The 18,123-nt window shown below is 47.2% G+C and overlaps 1 protein-coding gene across 1 annotated transcript; it reads left to right on the forward strand.

Annotated features, from left to right (window-relative positions):
* Positions 1-463: 463 nt before the first annotated feature.
* On the forward strand, positions 464-14,112 carry LOC147090513 (zona pellucida sperm-binding protein 3-like). The gene is made up of 10 exons (XM_085977037.1): positions 464-912; positions 1,475-1,590; positions 1,678-1,781; positions 1,872-2,049; positions 11,453-11,463; positions 13,247-13,356; positions 13,433-13,527; positions 13,613-13,759; positions 13,833-13,939; positions 14,006-14,112. Exons 1-10 carry the CDS (start codon positions 478-480, stop codon positions 14,110-14,112), a joined length of 1,410 nt encoding a protein of 469 aa, XP_085833163.1. The 5' UTR covers positions 464-477.
* Positions 14,113-18,123: the final 4,011 nt, after the last annotated feature.

Here is an 18,123-nt window from a genome sequence, read left to right on the forward strand (position 1 = left end):
CTTGTGCGACTCTTTCAGGTGGGGGTGATTGACCAAATTGCAATAGGCCCTCGTGGCAATAAATGCATCAGTTCTGGCATTTTTTTCCTTTTTTTATTCTTCTTATTTTTTCTTTTTTTGTCAAGTTTTATTAAAAGTTTTATTAGTTTAACCAAAAGAGCACCCCTATTGGTCGAATGTTTTCTTAAGTTACAGTCAATTGCTTTAATCAAAAAGAGCAACCAAATTTGAAATTAGTTTGTTCAGGTTCCTTTAAAGTTTTATTTATTTACAGACTAACTGGTTAATCACCCACACATAAAAGTGTACAGTTGATTGGTGTAACCACCCAATCAAAAGAGTCACTCCGATTGGTCGAATTACAATAGGCCCTCCTGGCAATAAATACATGAGTTCTGGCATTGGGTAGAAATTGTGGAGCTTGGGGTTAATTGGCTCAATGTGACTGCAGGTTGTGTGTATAAAAGGTGCTTGTTGATGGGTGCAGGGATAGTTGAGTTGTTTAGTATCATGGGGGATTTTGTAGTGAGGGGTTTGCTCCCAGTGCTGGTGTTAGTTGGAGCTGTTTGTTCCTCTGATATTTGGCAACAGTTTGGGGGCCAGAGGTTTCCATGGAGAAGAGTAAAAGCCACCCCTGGGCCTCAGAGAGTCCCTTCTCCTGGGTCTCCCTTTGGCTCCGGTTTCAGTGTGTCTGAGGGGCGCAGTGTGTCTCCACTGCAGACTGTGAGGGTGCGGTGTGGAGAGCACAACCTGCTGGTCAGGGTACAGCTGGATTTATTTGGAACCAGGCACCTGATTAAAGCTGCTGACCTGACCCTGGGGACGGCAGGTTGTCGGCCAACTGGGATCTACTCTCAGAACCACACCGTCCTCTTTGATTATGGGCTGCATGAGTGTGGCAGCAGAGTGAAGGTAATGTGATTCCTCAACTCTTGCTCTAAGCTTGGAGTATGGATTAGACCCAACTCTTTATTCCTACCTTTGGTGAAATGTCATTGATGTTGAGGAGATTACTGTCTCCTGCTTTTAAATCCTCAGACTTGTGTTGAATTATGCATTGTCCTTGGCTTTAACTGGTCTTCCTGAGTCTCCAACCTTGTGATCTCAGCCCTATTGGCCTTGAGCCTTCACTTAGTTCTTCAAACTTTTCCTTCCATACATCTTGTCTTGTGGATTTTCAGGTCCCTGGGGATTCAGTTTAATGGTTCAGTTATCTACAATATTCAGTTTTTGTCTCTGTCTCTCATACAGAGGAGCTGTGATTAAATGAGGACTTAATCTTGTTCTTTTCATTGCTCTAAATTATCAACCTGTGGCTCCTTTTTATTGAAGTGAAGCTGTCCTTTCATTGAGTCTTTATTCTGTTTAATTGTCTTGTGCTTGCAATCCCCCTCCTTGCTTTAGCTGCTGAGGCTGCACAACTTCCAACCACCTGAGTAGAATGTTGTCCATTTCTGAACCTGATGTCTTTCAGATGTCTGGAGATTTCCTGGTCTATGCCACCCACCTGAACCACACCCCCAAGGCCCATGGATCTGTCATTGTGAGAACTAATGGAGCTGTCGTTCCCATTGAGTGCCACTATTTTAGGTAAGATTCTTTACACTGTCGCGAATAACGTCTACAGCTGGTGTAGTTCTCTGACCTTGTCCTAAAATGGCTCCATTGTCTTTCCAGGAAGGGCAATGTGAGCAGTGACCCGATCAAGCCCACCTGGATCCCGTTCAGCTCCACCAAGTCTGGAGAGGGGCTTCTGTCATTCTCTCTGCGCCTAATGAACGGTATGTGATGGGTGGATGGGGAATGACTTCCTGTAGTCACCCACTGGCAGTTGTACCCAGTCTCCAACCCTTGTCCCTCTTGTACTTCAGATGACTGGCTCACAGAGCGCACCTCGACTGTCTACTACCTGGGTGACCTCATTCACATTGAGGCCTCTGTTTCAATGACCAACCACATGCCCCTGAAGCTCTACATTGATCGCTGTGTCGCTACGTTAAGCCCAGACACGGACTCCACCCCGAGATACAGCATCATTGACTACAATGGGTAAGGAGCGCTCTGCTTTCTCCAGCTAGTCCTGTCTCAATGGCTTCTCTTGATTCACTCAATGTCCCTTTTTTTAAAAATTATTTCTTCAGTTGCCTCCTGGACAGCAAAGCTGAGGACTCCTTCTCAACCTTCGTGTTGCCAAGAGACGAGCGTGAGCTGGACAAGCTCCACTTTGACCTGGATGCGTTCCGCTTCTTTGGAGATGACCGTTCCTTGGTAAGAGGAAGCCGACCATTGCAAAGTATTTACAGCCATTCTGCATAACTGGCTTGTGCTCCACACGAGTGTCCTCCCACCCCTCTTCATCTAACTCCAACATATCCTTCTATTCCTTTCTCCCTGATGTATTTATCTAGCTTCCCCTTAAATGTATCTACACTATTTGCCTCAACCACTCCCTGTGGTAGCGAGTTCCATATTCTCACCACTCTGGGTAAAGAAGTTTCCCCTGAAATCCCTCTGCTGTATATCCTGTGTACTCCCATGAATCACTAACATTAACCACTTTTCTCTGTTTCTAGCCAGCTTGCTATCCATTCTGCTACTTGTCCCCTGAATCCACCTGTTCATTGAGTTCCCAAGTTGGGAGGGAGTCACTATATAATGACTTGTGTTGACTGTGTCCCTCAGATTTTCATCTCCTGTCACCTGAAGGTTGCTGCAGTGGATCGGAGAGATTCCATGAGCAAAGCTTGTACTTTCCAGAAGATGCAGAATGTGTAAGTGCCCCCTCTCTCCCTCAGGGATGTGTTGTGTGGGGAAGTGATGCCCAACCTGATTGTGAAACTGATTCTCTTGTTTAGCTGGGCTCCATTGGAAGTATCCAACAATGACGTTTGTGCCTGTTGTCACTTGGGCAACTGCAGTGCCACAAGGGAGTTTGGATTTGATTCCAGAGGAAGGAGGGATGTTGTACCTGACGCTGGTAGGACATTGATTCTCTAGATGTTGGAGGTTGCCCTTTACCCTCTCTCTAACTGGAATGTTTGATATTGCAGGGAGTGATGCTGAATTGAAGTGGGAGGGTGAGGCCTCACTTGGACCCCTGGTCATTCTGGACACTGATGTGACAGACCTGGCAACTGAGTCCCTTAATGAGGTTGAGCAACGGATGGCGGAGAGGTCTCCAGGTGGTGAGTTGGCCGACTGCTAGTTTCCATTTCCCCCTCAGTATTTCCTTCACTCACTGTTGGTTTCTCATTGCTGTTTAGGTGCGGAGTCTGAGGTGGTCCTGATGGTGGCCCTGACTGTGACTGCTGTCTCTCTGATCTCTGCTTCGTTGATCGCCTTGTTCCTGTACAGGAAACACAAGCAAACCCTGCGCAACAACTTGTGATTAATAAAGTGGTGAAATTAGCAAATCTGTCATGGTTATTGCTTACATTTGGTCATTGATTTAAGGCTGGGGATTTGCATTCTGAATATGGGAAGTTTTCCATATTTATTTACTTCCATTAATGATTCTTGACCCAGTGGCATGCCTGCTGAGTGTATTTAATCTTTTCACCAGATATCGGGCTACTGGGGTATCTGCCCCATTTCACTAGTTTATTAACAGCAACTTGGAAGTGTTTGCCTGGAGCGAGTTATCTTGGCCTGCTGTTTGTCCCTTGTTAAGGAGGTTTGTGGGGCTCTTGTGGAGTGAGGTTAGTGGGACTGATTATTGAGCCCATGAAATTGCAACGTTCCTGGAAATTTTAATGCTGGGATTAGTTTATTACTAGAAGTGGAGGTTCTTTAGTCCTCTATAACTGACTGGGATAATAAGTCTACATGGGGTAGATGTCCATATTCTAAAAATGATAGCGGCACTCGCGAGGGTGCAAAAAACATTTACTAGGATGATGCCAGAACTGAGATTTGGCTTATTAGGAAAGATTGACCTGTTTGGGTTGCCTTCTCTAGGAAAGAGAAGGCTGAGGGTGTTTAAAATTATGACTGGGTTCGATAGAGATGTTTCCACTTGGGGGCAAGACCAGAACTCGGGGCCTGTAACTACAAGGTAGTAACTAACTAATGACTCCAATGGTGAATGCAGGAGAAACTTCTTTGCCCAGAGAGTGGTGAGAATGTGGATCTCGCTATCACGGAGTGGTTGAGGCGAATGGTGTAGCTGCATTTAAGGGGGAGCTCTAAGCATGAGGGAGGAAGGATATGCTGTTTGGGTGGGAGGAGGCTCGTGTGGAGCATGGACTAGTTGGACTGAATAGCCTGTTTCTGTGCTGTCGATGGCTTGTTAACCTGCAGGATTAGTGACCTGAGGAATTGCATCTCTGAAGGCCCCTTAAATGGCTTTTGGTCTTGGCCGTGGCTCAGTGGACAGCGCTCTAGCCTGAGTCGGAAGGTCGTAGGTTCAAATCCCACTATAGAAAGCTTGAGTACAAAAGCCAGGCTGACACTCCCAGTGCTGCACTGTCGGAGGTGCCATCTTTCGGATGAGAAGTTAAACCGAGGCCACTTCTGGCCCCTCGGGTGGATGTAAAAGATCCTGTGGCACTTTTTGGAAGAAGAGCAGGGGAGTTCTTCCCTCTGACCAATTGTTATCCATCAGCCAACATCATAAGATGATCTGGCCATTATCACATTGCTGTTTGTTGGCTCTTGATGGGCTGCCATGTTTCTGACAACAGTGACTACATTTCAGAAGTAATTCATTGGTTATGAAGTGCATTTTTTAATTTGTTCATGGGATGTGGGTGTCACTGCCAAGACCTGCATTTATTGCCCATGCCTAGTTAGGCTTGAAGGTGGTGGTGGTGGTGGTGGTGGTGAGCTGCTTTCTAGTCCAGCTGCAGTTGGGCAGGGAGTTGTAGTATTTTGACCCAGCGACTATATGAAGGGACGGCGATATATTTCCAAGTCAGGATGGTGTGAGACTTGGAGGGGAACTTGGAGGTGCTGGTGTTCCCATGCGCCTGCTGCCCTTGTCCTTCTAGCTGGTAGAGGCCATGGATTTGGGAGATGCTGCCGAAGAAGCCTTGGTGAGTTGCTGCAGTGCATCTTGTAGATGGTACACACTGCAGCCAGTGTGCGCCAGTGGTGGAGGGAGTGAATGTTTAAGGTGTTGGTGGGACATCCTGAACGTGGTATGGTGCTGTATAAATAAAAGATTGTTCTTTCTAAACATCTCTGACGTGAGTGTGGGACCTACAATAAAAAATAATTATGTCTAACCAACATACTAGGTCCCCAAGTGGGATTGAGTTGCCGTACTGGATCTCCAACATCAGGTGGGGCTAGAATCCACACAAACTTAACGAGCACACTTTTGTATCTCTCGTGGCCGACCCTGGTCAGTGAATGCTGGCTGAAATCTGCAGTAGGACTGTTGTCAATACTTAACCACTTACATTTATGTCGCCCCTTCAACGTACTGAAATGTCCCAGAAGTGCTTTCAATTAAAATTTGACACCAAGCCACATAAGGAGATATTTGGGCAGATAACCAAAAGCTTGGTCAAAGAGGGAGGTATTAAGGAGCATGGAGCGCTGGAGAGGTTTAGGGAGGGAATTCCAGAGCTCGGGGCCCAGGCAGCTGAAGACAAGGCCGCCAACGGTGGAGCGATTGAAATCTGGGATCCTCCAGAGGGCAGAATTGGAGAAGTGCAGATATCTCGGAGACGGGGGTGTTGTAGGGCTGGAGGCCTCAGGATGTCCTAAAGCGCTTTACAGCCAATGAAGTACTTTTGAAATGGAGTCACTGTCGTAATGTGGGAAACGCAGCAGCCAATTTGCAAGCTTCCAAAAACAGCAATGTGAAAATGACCAGATAATCTGTATTTAGTGATGTTGATTGAGGGATAAATATTGTCCCCAGGACACTGGGGAGAACTCCTCCTGCTCTTCTTCCACTAGCAGCCGTAGGATCTTTTACATTCACCTAAGAGGGCAGATGGGACCTCGGTTTAACGTTTCACCCAAAAGATGGCACCTCTGACAGTGCAGCACTCCCTCAGCATTGCACTGGGAGTGTCAGCCTGGATTATGGGCTCAAGTCTCTGGAGTGGGACTTGAACCCTCGACCTTCTGACTCAGAGGCAAGTGTGCTACCGGCTGACACCTTTAAGATGATCTACTGTTGGGGCAGGTTTCCGGTTTATTGATAACATCTGCAATTATATGGTTCCTTACCACGTTAAAATGCCTCACAACACTTCAGGCAGTGAATTACATTTGAAGATCAGAGACTCTTCTGCCTGCGATGGGGGTAGAAACTTTTGAGCACGTGCGGTGGGAGCGGTTTTCTGTCGGACCGCCAATCAGATGAGTTTGTTGGCTCAGGTGTCTCTGAACCCCCGAGGTTCGCAGCGCAGCGGGAGGCCGTTCAGCCCATCAAATCAGTGCCAGCTCTCTCTCTCCGATGCAGCAATCCAAACCTGCCTCTCCGAGACTTCCAGTGCAGGGGTCGTAGTCATGTCCTCGACTCAGCGGCTGAGCGTTCGGCTCACGATGGTCAGGCAGTTCCCACTTCAGCCCTGTCTTTTTTGTTGGCATTTCATCACAAAGACTACGCAAAAAGTGTCAGGCAGATTGCTGGGAGGACTGTGCCAAGGCCCCATTGCCATGGGAACAAGCTGGCTTGGTTAGGCAGTGTAGGCCACACCTGTCCAAAATGGTAAATCAGCCGTCACTGTCCAAAACTAATCCCACTGATCTACTCTCTTCCCATAGCCCTGTATAAATGCCAAACTAACCCCACTGCCCCGCTCTCTCTCCATAGCCCTGTATCAATCCCAAACTAATCCCACTGGCCCGCTCTACCCGAATAGCCCTGTATCAATCTCCAAACTAATCCCACTGCCCCGCTCTCTCCCCATAGCCCTGTATCAATCCCAAACTAACCTGACTGCCCCACATGGTCCCCATAGCCCTGTATCAATCCCAAACTAATCCCACTGCCCCGCTCTCTCTCCACAGCCCTGTATCAATCCCAAACTAATTCCACTGCCCCACTCTCTCCCCAAAGCCCTGGATCAATCCCAAACTAATCCCACTTGTGGTGTATGTGCCTTTAAGAGCAATGGTGGTGTATGTGCCTTTAAGAGCCCCAGGTGTGCGTAATGCCAGTAATTGCCACTTGGGCTATATAAGCCTGTGTATTGTGTATATCCTTTAGACCACCCCCCAGACTTGCTTAGTAAATACCTATGAACCAACTCCTGTCTTCAGTGTCTTTATCTACACACGGACACTACAGTGGCGACGAAGTGGAAACGGACTTACCTGCAATTCGGCAGCACTCAAGGACATCGATTCCTCCAGCGTCCAGAAGACTCAAGGAAGTAATAGAAACTGTGGTTTCACCAGCTGGCCAAGCTGGTGGCAGGTACTGCGCTAATCCTTCCTGGGCGTCAGGCTGGGGCTCCAGCGGTGGGCTCTACAGCTGAGACAAGCAGCGAAATCGGAGGCAAGCAATAACGGACTGGGAGGGTGCACTCGGGAGACGGCCGGCGCGGCAAGCAGGTCAGCATTTAGACCTCCGTCGGGAACGAGTCTCCAACAGTGAATAAACGGAAACCACAGTAAAACAGCGTTGTTATCGGTAGCAGCGGCGGGGAAGCGCCATATCACAGAATCACAGAAATCACAGAAACCTCACAGTGCAGATAGAGGCCATTTCGGCCCATCGAGCCTGCACCGACACATATCCCACCCGATCCCCGTAACCCCTACACCAACACATATCCCACCCTATCCCCGTAACCCCATGTATTTAATCCCCCTAACACTAATGGTCAATTTTATCATAGCCAATCAACCTAACCCGCACATCTTTGGACTGTGGGAGGAAACCGGAGCACCCGGAGGAAACCCACGCAAACACGGGGAGAATGTGCAAACTCCACACAGACAGTCACCCGAGGCCGGATTCGAACCCGGGTCCCTGGCGCTGTGAGGCAACAGTGCTAACCACTATGCCACCATGCTGTATCGTTGCTACAGAGAGAAAAAAAGCACGGGAAGCACCATATCTTTTTTTTGAAATGCCTAAGTCTGGCAATATTGATGCTTTTGATAACGAAACAGAGCCTAACTTTGGCAATATTGATGTTTTTGATAACAAGATAGAGGATTGGACCACATATGTAGAAAGAGTGGAGGTGTTTTGCACCGCAAATGGAATAGAAGATGAAAAAAAAGCTTCAGTTCTTCTGGATCTAATGGGCGCAGAAACATACAAGCTGTTACGCAACTTAATCACTCCAGCCGAACCGATGGACAAGAATTTTGAAGAGATTGTTGATACCCTACACTGCCAATTCGAGGCAGGACTGGCAGATTCTCTGCAAGACAAATTCATCTGCGATCCCCTAAGTGTAGAAACACAAAAGAAGGTATCTTCTAGAAAAGATTTAACACTGGACAAGGCTTTCAGTGCAATAGGAGTGGCAAAGATAAAGCAAAGGCCACAGGACTTCGGCACCCATGAAATGACACGGGGTTTCGAGAGATGTTATCGATGCGGCAGATCCAACCATGACCAGAGGGATTGCTGGTTCAAAGAAAAAGCATGCAAGCGATGCGGAAAGATAGGACACATTCCACGTGTATGCCGATCTGAAAATAAAAAATCCACTAACGGGAAAAGAATCAATAAGGAAAAGCACAGAAAGGTACAAATGATGACGGACAGTAGCTCCAAAGACCAGAAGAGTGATAGCGACTCTGGGAACAAGAGACTAAGCTCTCTCAAATTACACAATGTAATTGCCAATGAAGATTACCAAACCATTTGGGTTACCCTCACAATAGCAGGGTCCCCAGTTAAAATGGAGCTAGATACAGGATCAGCTCTAACCGTGATAAATCGACGAGATTACGAGAGGCTATTTTCGCATATACCTCTAAAAGACACATCCATTATCTTAAAAACATATACGGGGCAGAAAGTCTACCCCAAAGGAAAAATAAGGGTGCCTGTGGTATACAACGGCAAAGAAATACAAAAGTTGTATTTATACATTCTACAAGATGGTGGTCCACCGTTGTTGGGACGTGAATGGATAAGGAAGATACGTTTAGACTGGCACTCCATTCAGGCACTGACGGTGACCAGTAAGGAAAAAAACAATGATGACAGCATACCTGAACGATTAAAAGACATCTTGGCCAACGCCAAAGAAGTGTTTCAAGAGAAACTAGGAACCTTGAAAGGCATCACCGCCTCAATAAAAGTGGAAGATGCAGCAATTCCCAAATTTTTTAAGGCAAGACCGGTGCCATACGCAATACGTCCGGCAGTCGAGGCAGAGCTGGAGAATTTGGAAAAGGCAGGCGTATTATCCAAAGTAGATTGGAGCGAATGGGCAACACCCATCGTTCCAGTCATGAAAAAAGCATTGAAAAATAACTCTGAGGAACAGAGAAAAATTCGCATCTGTGGGGACTTTAAGGTGACTGTAAACCCGGTCCTTCACACGGTACAGTATCCTCTTCCGAGGATAGAAGATATTTTCGCCTCACTATCCGGAGGGAAACGTTTCACAAAAATTGACTTGGCACAGGCATATCTACAGATGGAGGTTGATGAGACCTCTAAAAAGTATCTCACAATAAACACACACAAAGGCCTGTACCAGTACAATCGACTGGTTTTTGGAGTAGCATCAGCTCCAGCTATCTGGCAAAGAGCTATGGAGCAAGTCCTGCAAGGGATTCCGGGGACTCAATGCTACCTAGACGACATCCTTATAACAGGAGAAAACGACAACGAGCACCTTGCCAATTTGGAGCAGGTGCTCACTAGGCTGAAAGAACGGGGCCTACGAGCAAATCGCCCCAAGTGCGAATTTTTCCAAAATCAGATATCATATTGTGGCCACATAATTAATAAGGAAGGGTTGCATAAGTCACCTGAAAAAATTGAAGCAGTTATAAAAGCCCCAGCACCGGAAAATGTTTCACAATTAAGGTCATTCCTGGGATTAATAAATTACTATCATAAATTTTTACCGAACTTATCAACTATTCTACACCCTCTTAATGATCTTCTACAGACAGGAGTGATTTGGAAATGGAACGAAGACTGTAAACGTGCCTTCCATAAATGTAAAGACTTAATCACATCCGAGAAAGTTTTGGCTCATTACAACCCATCACTACCAATCAGACTGGCGTGCGATGCATCCCCTTACGGCATAGGAGCGGTATTATCCCATAGATTCCCTGATGGCTCAGAACGGCCGATAGCTTTTGCGTCACGCTCATTAAACTCAGCTGAGCGTAACTATGCCCAAATAGACAGGGAAGCACTCAGCCTGGTATGGGGAGTGAAGAAATTCAACCATTACCTACACGGACAAAAATTTACCTTGCTGACTGACCATCAACCCCTCATCTCCATATTCAACCCTAAAAAAGGTGTCCCCATTATGACGGCACAAAGACTACAGAGGTGGTCCCTTTTTCTAGGGGCACACCAATACAACATTGAATACAAAGGGTCAAAACAGCATGGGAATGCTGACGGTTTATCGCACCTACCGTTGCCAACGATAGAAGAGGCACCTACAGTAGACCCAGTAGAGATATTCCACTCTACCATAGTGGAATGTCTACCGGTGACAAATTCTGCCATTGAAAGGGAGACAAGAAATGACCCTACTCTCTCACGGGTCTACGATTTAACAGCGAAGGGATGGCCAGCACATGGCGAGCCACTGTTGCCAGCATTCTCGCAAAGAAGGGAACAGCTGTCAGTGTGCCGAGGAACCTTGATGTGTGGATCCAGAGTGGTGATTCCACCCAAACTCCAGGATAAAGTGCTAAAGGAGCTTCACGAGGGGCATCTGGGTGGAGTGAAAATGAAGAACCTAGCTAGGGCGTTTGTATGGTGGCCAGGTATCGATGGAGACATCGAAGAAATGACCAAGAGCTGCCTAGGATGCCAGAAGGTCCAAAACGCTCCACCACAAGCCCCTCTACATCCATGGGAGTGGCCCTCATCTCCCTGGCAAAGGGTGCACATCGACTTTGCTGGTCCATTTATGGACTCAATGTTTCTAATCGCAGTTGATGCACACTCCAAGCGGCCGGAGGTAATAAAGATGTCCTCCACCACCACGGAAAAAACCATCACAGTATTAAGGACCATATTTGCCAGGAATGGGCTGCCGGAACAGATATGTTCTGATAATGGACCGCAATTTGTGTCCGAAGAATTCAGAAAGTTCTTAAAGAACAATGGGGTAAAGCACTACACGTCCGCCCCATACCATCCCGCCACCAATGGATTGGCTGAAAGGTTTGTCCAGACCTTCAAGAAGGCCATAAAGGCCATGAGTAATGAAGACATAAAACTTCAGCACAAGGTGGATAACTTCTTATTTGCATATAGGAATGCAACACATATGGTTACTAACCAAACTCCCGCCATGATGTTCTACAATAGAAACCTAAGATGCCGGCTGGATTTGGTCAAGCCCAACATCCGAAGGGACGTGGAGAACCGGCAGTTTCAGGGCATGAATGAAAAGCCAACTAGGACGTTCCAGATAGGCCAACCGGTTTTGGCCCGGGACTACCGTACCGAGAAATGGCAGCCTGGAACGATCTGCACACGACTAGGACCACTGATGTATACCGTGGACATCGGAGAAAGCATAATAAGACGCCATGCTGACCAAATCATCAAGTCATCCGAAAAGGGACAACCTACACCACCACTCTATACATCTAACGATGAAGTAGATATACCCATATCTACCTCCGATCCGGTGAGACTGGAACCCGATGAACCCGACACTGGCATTCAAGCCGAATCAGCCTTGCCAGAAGAACCTACTACACCACCAGAAACTACTACACCCCCGAGGCGTTATCCGGACCGAGTCAGGAAGCCTCCTGAGAGACTAACTTATAATTAATTAATACAGCAATGTATCTTATTTTGCATATAACATTTAATTAATAATTACTTAAAATATGATGTACTAGTTAGCTAGAAGGGGAGGAATTGTGGTGTATGTGCCTTTAAGAGCAATGGTGGTGTATGTGCCTTTAAGAGCCCCAGGTGTGCGTAATGCCAGTAATTGCCACTTGGGCTATATAAACCTGTGTATTGTGTATATTCTTTAGACCACCCCCCAGACTTGCTTAGTAAATACCTATGAACCAACTCCTGTCTTCAGTGCCTTTATCTACACACGGACACGACACCACTGCCCTGCTCTCTCCCCATAGCCCTGTATCAATCCCAAACTAATCCCACTGCCCCGCTCTCTCCCCATAGCCCTGTATCAATCCCAAACTAATCCCACTGCCCTGCTCTCTCCATAACCCTGTATCGATCCCAAACTCACCCTTGCCTCTGACTCAGACGGTTGTGGATTTAAGTCCCACTCCAGAGACTCGAGCATAATAATCTAGGCTGACACCCCAGGGCAGGACTGAGGGAGTGCTGCACTGTCGGAGGTGCCGTCTTTCGGCCGCAATGCTAAACTGAGGCCCCGTCTTCCCTCTCAGACGGGCGTAAAAGATCCCATGGCCACTATTTCGTAGAAGAGCAGGGGAGTTATCCCCAGGTGTCCTGGCAAATATTTATCCCTCAATCAACATCACTAAAAACAGATGATCTGGTCATTATCACGTTGCTGTTTGTGGGAGCTTGCTGTGCGCAAATTGCTGCTTTCTTTCCGACATTACAATAGTGACTGCGCTCCAAAAAGTACCTCATTGGCTGTAAAGCGCTTTGGGATGTCCTGAGGTTGTGAAAGGCGCTATATAAATACAAGTCTTTATTTCTTTCTTTTACAGGCGACTTTGGGCCGATGGTTCCCAAAGCTCTCCAACCAATGGGGGCACTTTGGTTTGGTTTTTGGTTGATGACATCGCCCAATGTCTTTCTATTGATGGTTTTGGAGAAGGTCAACCCAATCTCTGCCTCTTTCTTTATCATAGGCAACGGCCTATTAAAAGTCAACCATGTGCTCCCTTTTTAAAGGGTCGCAAACGATAAGGTCTGTAAATTAACATAAATTTGAAAGGAACCTTAACAAATCAAATTAAAATTTGGTTGCCGGGGGTGATGATGCACTCCATTCTCCGCGGCGCCCACCGGTCGCGGAAGGCCTCAAGCGTGCCAGTGGATTCCGCGTACTCCATATCCAGGGCCACCCGGGCGCGAACGTGGCCGCGGAAGAGAGGCAGGCAATCGGGCAGCTCTTTCCCACCCTCTTTCCAGTTGCCTGTCGACACAGCCGAGGCGAAAACTCCCTTTCGCCTTTTGTGTCGCCGCGAGATCACCGGGACAAGCTCTGGTTCAACCTGGATGCGTTCCGCTTCTTTGAGGATGCCAGGGACCTGGTAAGAGTTGGCCAGATGTTGGAAGGTAAGACGGTGAGCGTTGACGCTGAGTAACTCCTGGATGTGTCTCCTGCAGATCTTCATCAGTTGCCACCTGAGAGTAGCTGCAGCAGATCAAAGGACAGATTCAGTCAACAAAGCCTGTTCCTTCCAGAAGCCAGCCAACCGGTGCGAGAAATCTACCCCCGAATGGTGGACCTCTTTCTTTTTGGCGTATGGATGCATTCTGACCGATGGCTTGCTTCCTTGTTTAGATGGACCCGGTGAACGAGTTGGGCCTGTCCCTGCTGGAAGGATCCAATGAGGTTTGTGCCTGTTGTGATGGGGGCAACTGCAGAGCCCAGAGATTGCGATCTGGAGGAAGACCACACTCCAGGTGCAGGAGGGAGGTCCCATCTGAGCTTGGAATGTTGTGGTGGTGTTGGGTGTTGAGGGTGAAGAAGGATGTTTTGTAACTGGATGGAACTAATTGTTGCAGAGTCTGAGCCTGTGTGGGAGAGTGAGGCCTCACTTGGACCTCTGATCGTTCTGGATGTAGATCTGGACGTGGTTCATTCGGTGGATAGTGAAGCTGTTGGGACTCGTGAGGATGTTCCGAGTTCTTATCGAGGTGACTCCTGACTCCATATTGGCTTCTCGTTCTCCGCAGGTGATGTGGGTTCTGAGCTGCTTCTGGTTGCGGCTGTGACGTTGGCAGCTGAGGTCCTGATCTCCGCCTCTCTGGTGGACTTCCTACTGTCCAGGAAACACAACTGAATCCTCTCCCTCAAATGAGCTGCTTTATTTGTCAAAAAATGCTTCAATGAAATTGAAATGTCACTTGGTTGAGTTGCAGTCTTTGGTGTTGAACTGGTTTTTAAATACACTGTCATGGTGGTTTGAACTAAGTTGTCTAAATGACACTAGACCAGTTTTGGAGGCCTGTATTTAACTGACAATTTCACCACGCACCGCTCAGTTTTGGGTAGTTGAAAGTAGGCATTTGCACCTGGAATTAGATTGTGGCCTTAATAGGATGGCAACTGGAATCATACAGCACAGAAAGAGGCCATTCGGCCCATCGCGCCTGTGCTAGCTCTTTGAAAGAGCTCTCCAATTAGTCCCACTCCCCCCGGCTCTTCCCCATATCCCTGCCATTTTCACCTCTTTGTATTTATCCAATTCCCATTTTTGAAAGACACTATTGAATCTGCTTCCACCGCCCTTTCAGGGAGCGTGTTCCAGATCACAACTTCTTCTTTATATTAGAAGTCTCCTCATCTCTGGCTCTTTTGTCAATGACGTTATTTACTAACCCTTCTGCCAGTGGAAACCGTTTCTCCTTATTTACTTTCATTAACTCCCTTACCATTTTGAACCCCTCCCTTGACCTTCTCTGCTCTAAGGAGAACAATCCCAGCTTCTCTGCAGTAATATTGTGACCTTTGTAAAGGGATGAAAGCGATGGGGAGCTTCTGCCATCTTTCTAGAGCGAGTAGATGGGGTTACAGACACCCAGCTAGGAGTCCGCTGTGAGAAGGTTCCAGTCCCGCATCGGGGTCAAGAGACTAGACCAAAGCAGCATCTCCTTAATTGGCCATCTTGCTCCATGTCCGCTGGCGGTAGGTGTGTCTTGGCCTGGTACTGTCACTCTGCTGGCTCTGTTCCACATTTAACATCCCTTAAAGGTTAGTTACAATTGCCTTTTTGAATATAGTGATGTAACCTACCACCCACCATCACACATGGGTGGGTAGTGGAATCAAACAGTGCTGAGGGGATTGGTAAATGATCAATTATCTTTTTCATTGCACTCTGGCTTCTGGTGCATTTCCCCCACCCGCCCAAAATCCTTCGCCCACCCCACCTCCCATCACCCCCTGTTGGTGGCCGTGCCTTCAGACATCTGGCACCTCAGCTCAGACATTCTCTCCCTAAATCCCTCAACCTCTCCTCCTAATACATTGCTTAAAACCTACATCAGTGTCCAGGCATTTACCTGTCCTAATGTCTCCTCCTTTGACTCTGTCACGTTTTTGTCTGATTTACGTGAGTTGAATGCTTTGCTTAGTTGAACATTGGGCGGTGTAACAAGGCACCACTGCAACCAGATGGTGAGGATAAAGGGGCAGGAATATAAGATGGCCATTAACAGATCAAATTAAGAATTTAGGAGGACATTCTTTACACAGAATGTGGAACATGGAGTGGTTGAAGCAGATATATTTGGAGTTGAGATACAGATTGACCACGATCGAATTGAATGGCAGAACAGGCTCGAGGGCCTGAATGGACTCCTCCTGTTCATTTGTAAAGGAGGCTGGTAGCATAGATGAGGGAGAATGAAATAGAGGGCTCTGTGGGGTGGGGAGTTAGATAGAAAGCAAAGCACGCTCTACGCTGTCCCATCAAACACTCCCAGGGCAGCAAGAGTACGGGTTAGATACAGAGTAAAGCTCCGTCTACACTGTCTCATCAATCACTCCCAGTGCAGGTACAGCATAAGTTAGATACTGTTGTGTCCCCTTGTGTTTTTATTACTATGTAATACAGACACTTTTAACTCATTTCTGGTTTACAGCTTTTAATCAGTGCTTTCATGATGTTGCTGCCGCATGGTGCGGAGTGATACAAGATGTCCGACCTTGCACTGTGCACTGCCTGACACAGTGTGCCACATAGCAGTATAAATGCACTAACCAAAGTAGTTCCATATAACAATGTAACAAGTAGTTCCATTTAACAATGTGATAATATAACGATGTAACAGATACAGGTTACAGCATGAGTTAGATACAGAGTAAAGCTCCCTCTACACTGTCCCATCAAGCACTCCCAGTGCAGCTACAGCGCGGGTTAGATACAGAATAAAGCTCCCTTTACAATGTCACGTCAAAATCTCCCAGGGCAGGTACAGCACGGGTTAGATATAGAGTAACGCTCCCTCTACACTGTCACTTCAAACAGTCCCAGGACACGCACAGCATGGGTTAGATACAGAGTAAAGCTCCCTCTGCACTGTCCCATGAAACACTCCCAGGGCAGGTACAGCACGGTTAGATACAGAGTAAAGCTCCCTCTACACTGTCCCATCAAATACTCCCAGGACAGGTACAGCACAGGTCAGATACAGAGTAAAGCTCCCTTTAAACTGTCCCATCAAACACTCCCAGGGCAGGTACAGCATAGGTTAGATACAGAGTAAAGCTCCCTTTAGACTGTCGCATCAAACTCTCCCATGGCAGATACAGCATGAGTTAGATACAGAGTAAAGCTCTCTTGACAATGTCCCATCAAACACTCCCAGGGCAGGTACAGCACGGGTTAGATGGAGAGTGAAGCTCCCTCTGCACTGTCCCATCAAACACTCCCAGGGCAGGTAGAGCACGGGTTAGATACACAGTAAAGCTCCCTGTGCTCTGCGCAAACAAGGTACCAAATCCCAACCTCAGAGGATCAGAGCCTATTAACCACCTCCCTCAGATTTCATGTTCCCACAGCTCGGCCATTTGTGGATCCTCCCCTTCCTTCACTCCACCGTTGGCACCTTGGGATGTTTTTCTGCATTAAAGGTGCGATATGATGACAAGTTGGTGTTGTTGTTCCAGTGTGACAGTCTCCATTTACCATCACACTCTTTATCAGACTGTATGAAACAGGACAATTGCCATTAGAGTGACTTTGCCACTATTTTGGGGTTTTAATTGGATCGACTGTTTCCCCCTCGTGATGTCCTTTTAGTTATCAGCAGGGACGGGGGAGCTTGTCCTGTTTTGCAGACTACGAGTTAGGGGCAGTGGGTGAAGCTCAGGCCCACACTGATCATCTATAAGGGGTCCTCCCCACAAGGGACAGGACACCACTAACAAGAACAAAGAGTCTGTCCGAACTAATGTCCCACAGTACATATCAACTGATTAAGGTCCAACTTTCCGATCCGGTAAAATGAGGCAATGATCCCGTCCGGATCCAGCCACTTGTAGAAGCTACTGGAAAACTCATTGGACTCCGAGTGTTTGTGCGCCAGGCTCCCTGGATAGGGAGCGGGCAGTGCCCACCGGTATACTCGAGGCCTCCCGCAACCGGTGGGCACCGCAGGGAATGGAGAGTCTTATCGACACGAGTAATAATATTATGATTTACTTTTATGAGTTTCCTGTTGTTTTGTCGAAAGAACATTCTGTGTTTGAGTTCCTTTGTTAGTTGTGCCAACTTAAAGAGGGAGGCCAGGTGTAAATTCGTTCCTCTGTTGATGACACCGGGATAACCCATGTCATTTTATGGCTCAATTTTAAAAAAAACACATTAGACATAGGAACATGGGAACAGGAGGAGGCCATTCAGCCCCTCGAGCCTGTCGCCCCATTCAATGAGATCATGGCTGATCTGGGACCTAACTCCATATACCTGTCTTTGGCCCATATCCCTTAATACCTTTGGGTATCAAAAATCTATCAATCTCAGATTTCAAATTAACAATTGACCCAGCAACAACTGCTGTTAGCGGAAGAGAGTTCCAAACCTTTCCCACCCTTTGTGTGTAGAAGTGTTTCCTAACTTCACTTCTGAAAGATCTGGCTCTAATTTTTAGGCCACGTCCCCTTGTCCTGAACTCCCAACCAGCGGAAATAGTTTGTCTCTGTGTACCCCATCGGTTCCCCTTAATATCTTGAAAACTTCAATCAAATCACCCCTTAACTTTCTAAATCCCGAGCTTTTCACCATTGGGAAAGTACGCTGATCTATCCTTTTTCGATCCAAAGTGGATGACTACTGTATTAATGGTGC

Source organism: Somniosus microcephalus, unplaced genomic scaffold (assembly GCF_052327205.1).
Source record: "Somniosus microcephalus isolate GS21.2 unplaced genomic scaffold, FLI_Smic_1.0 unresolved_chr4, whole genome shotgun sequence".
In the NCBI taxonomy this organism is placed as follows: domain Eukaryota; kingdom Metazoa; phylum Chordata; class Chondrichthyes; order Squaliformes; family Somniosidae; genus Somniosus; species Somniosus microcephalus.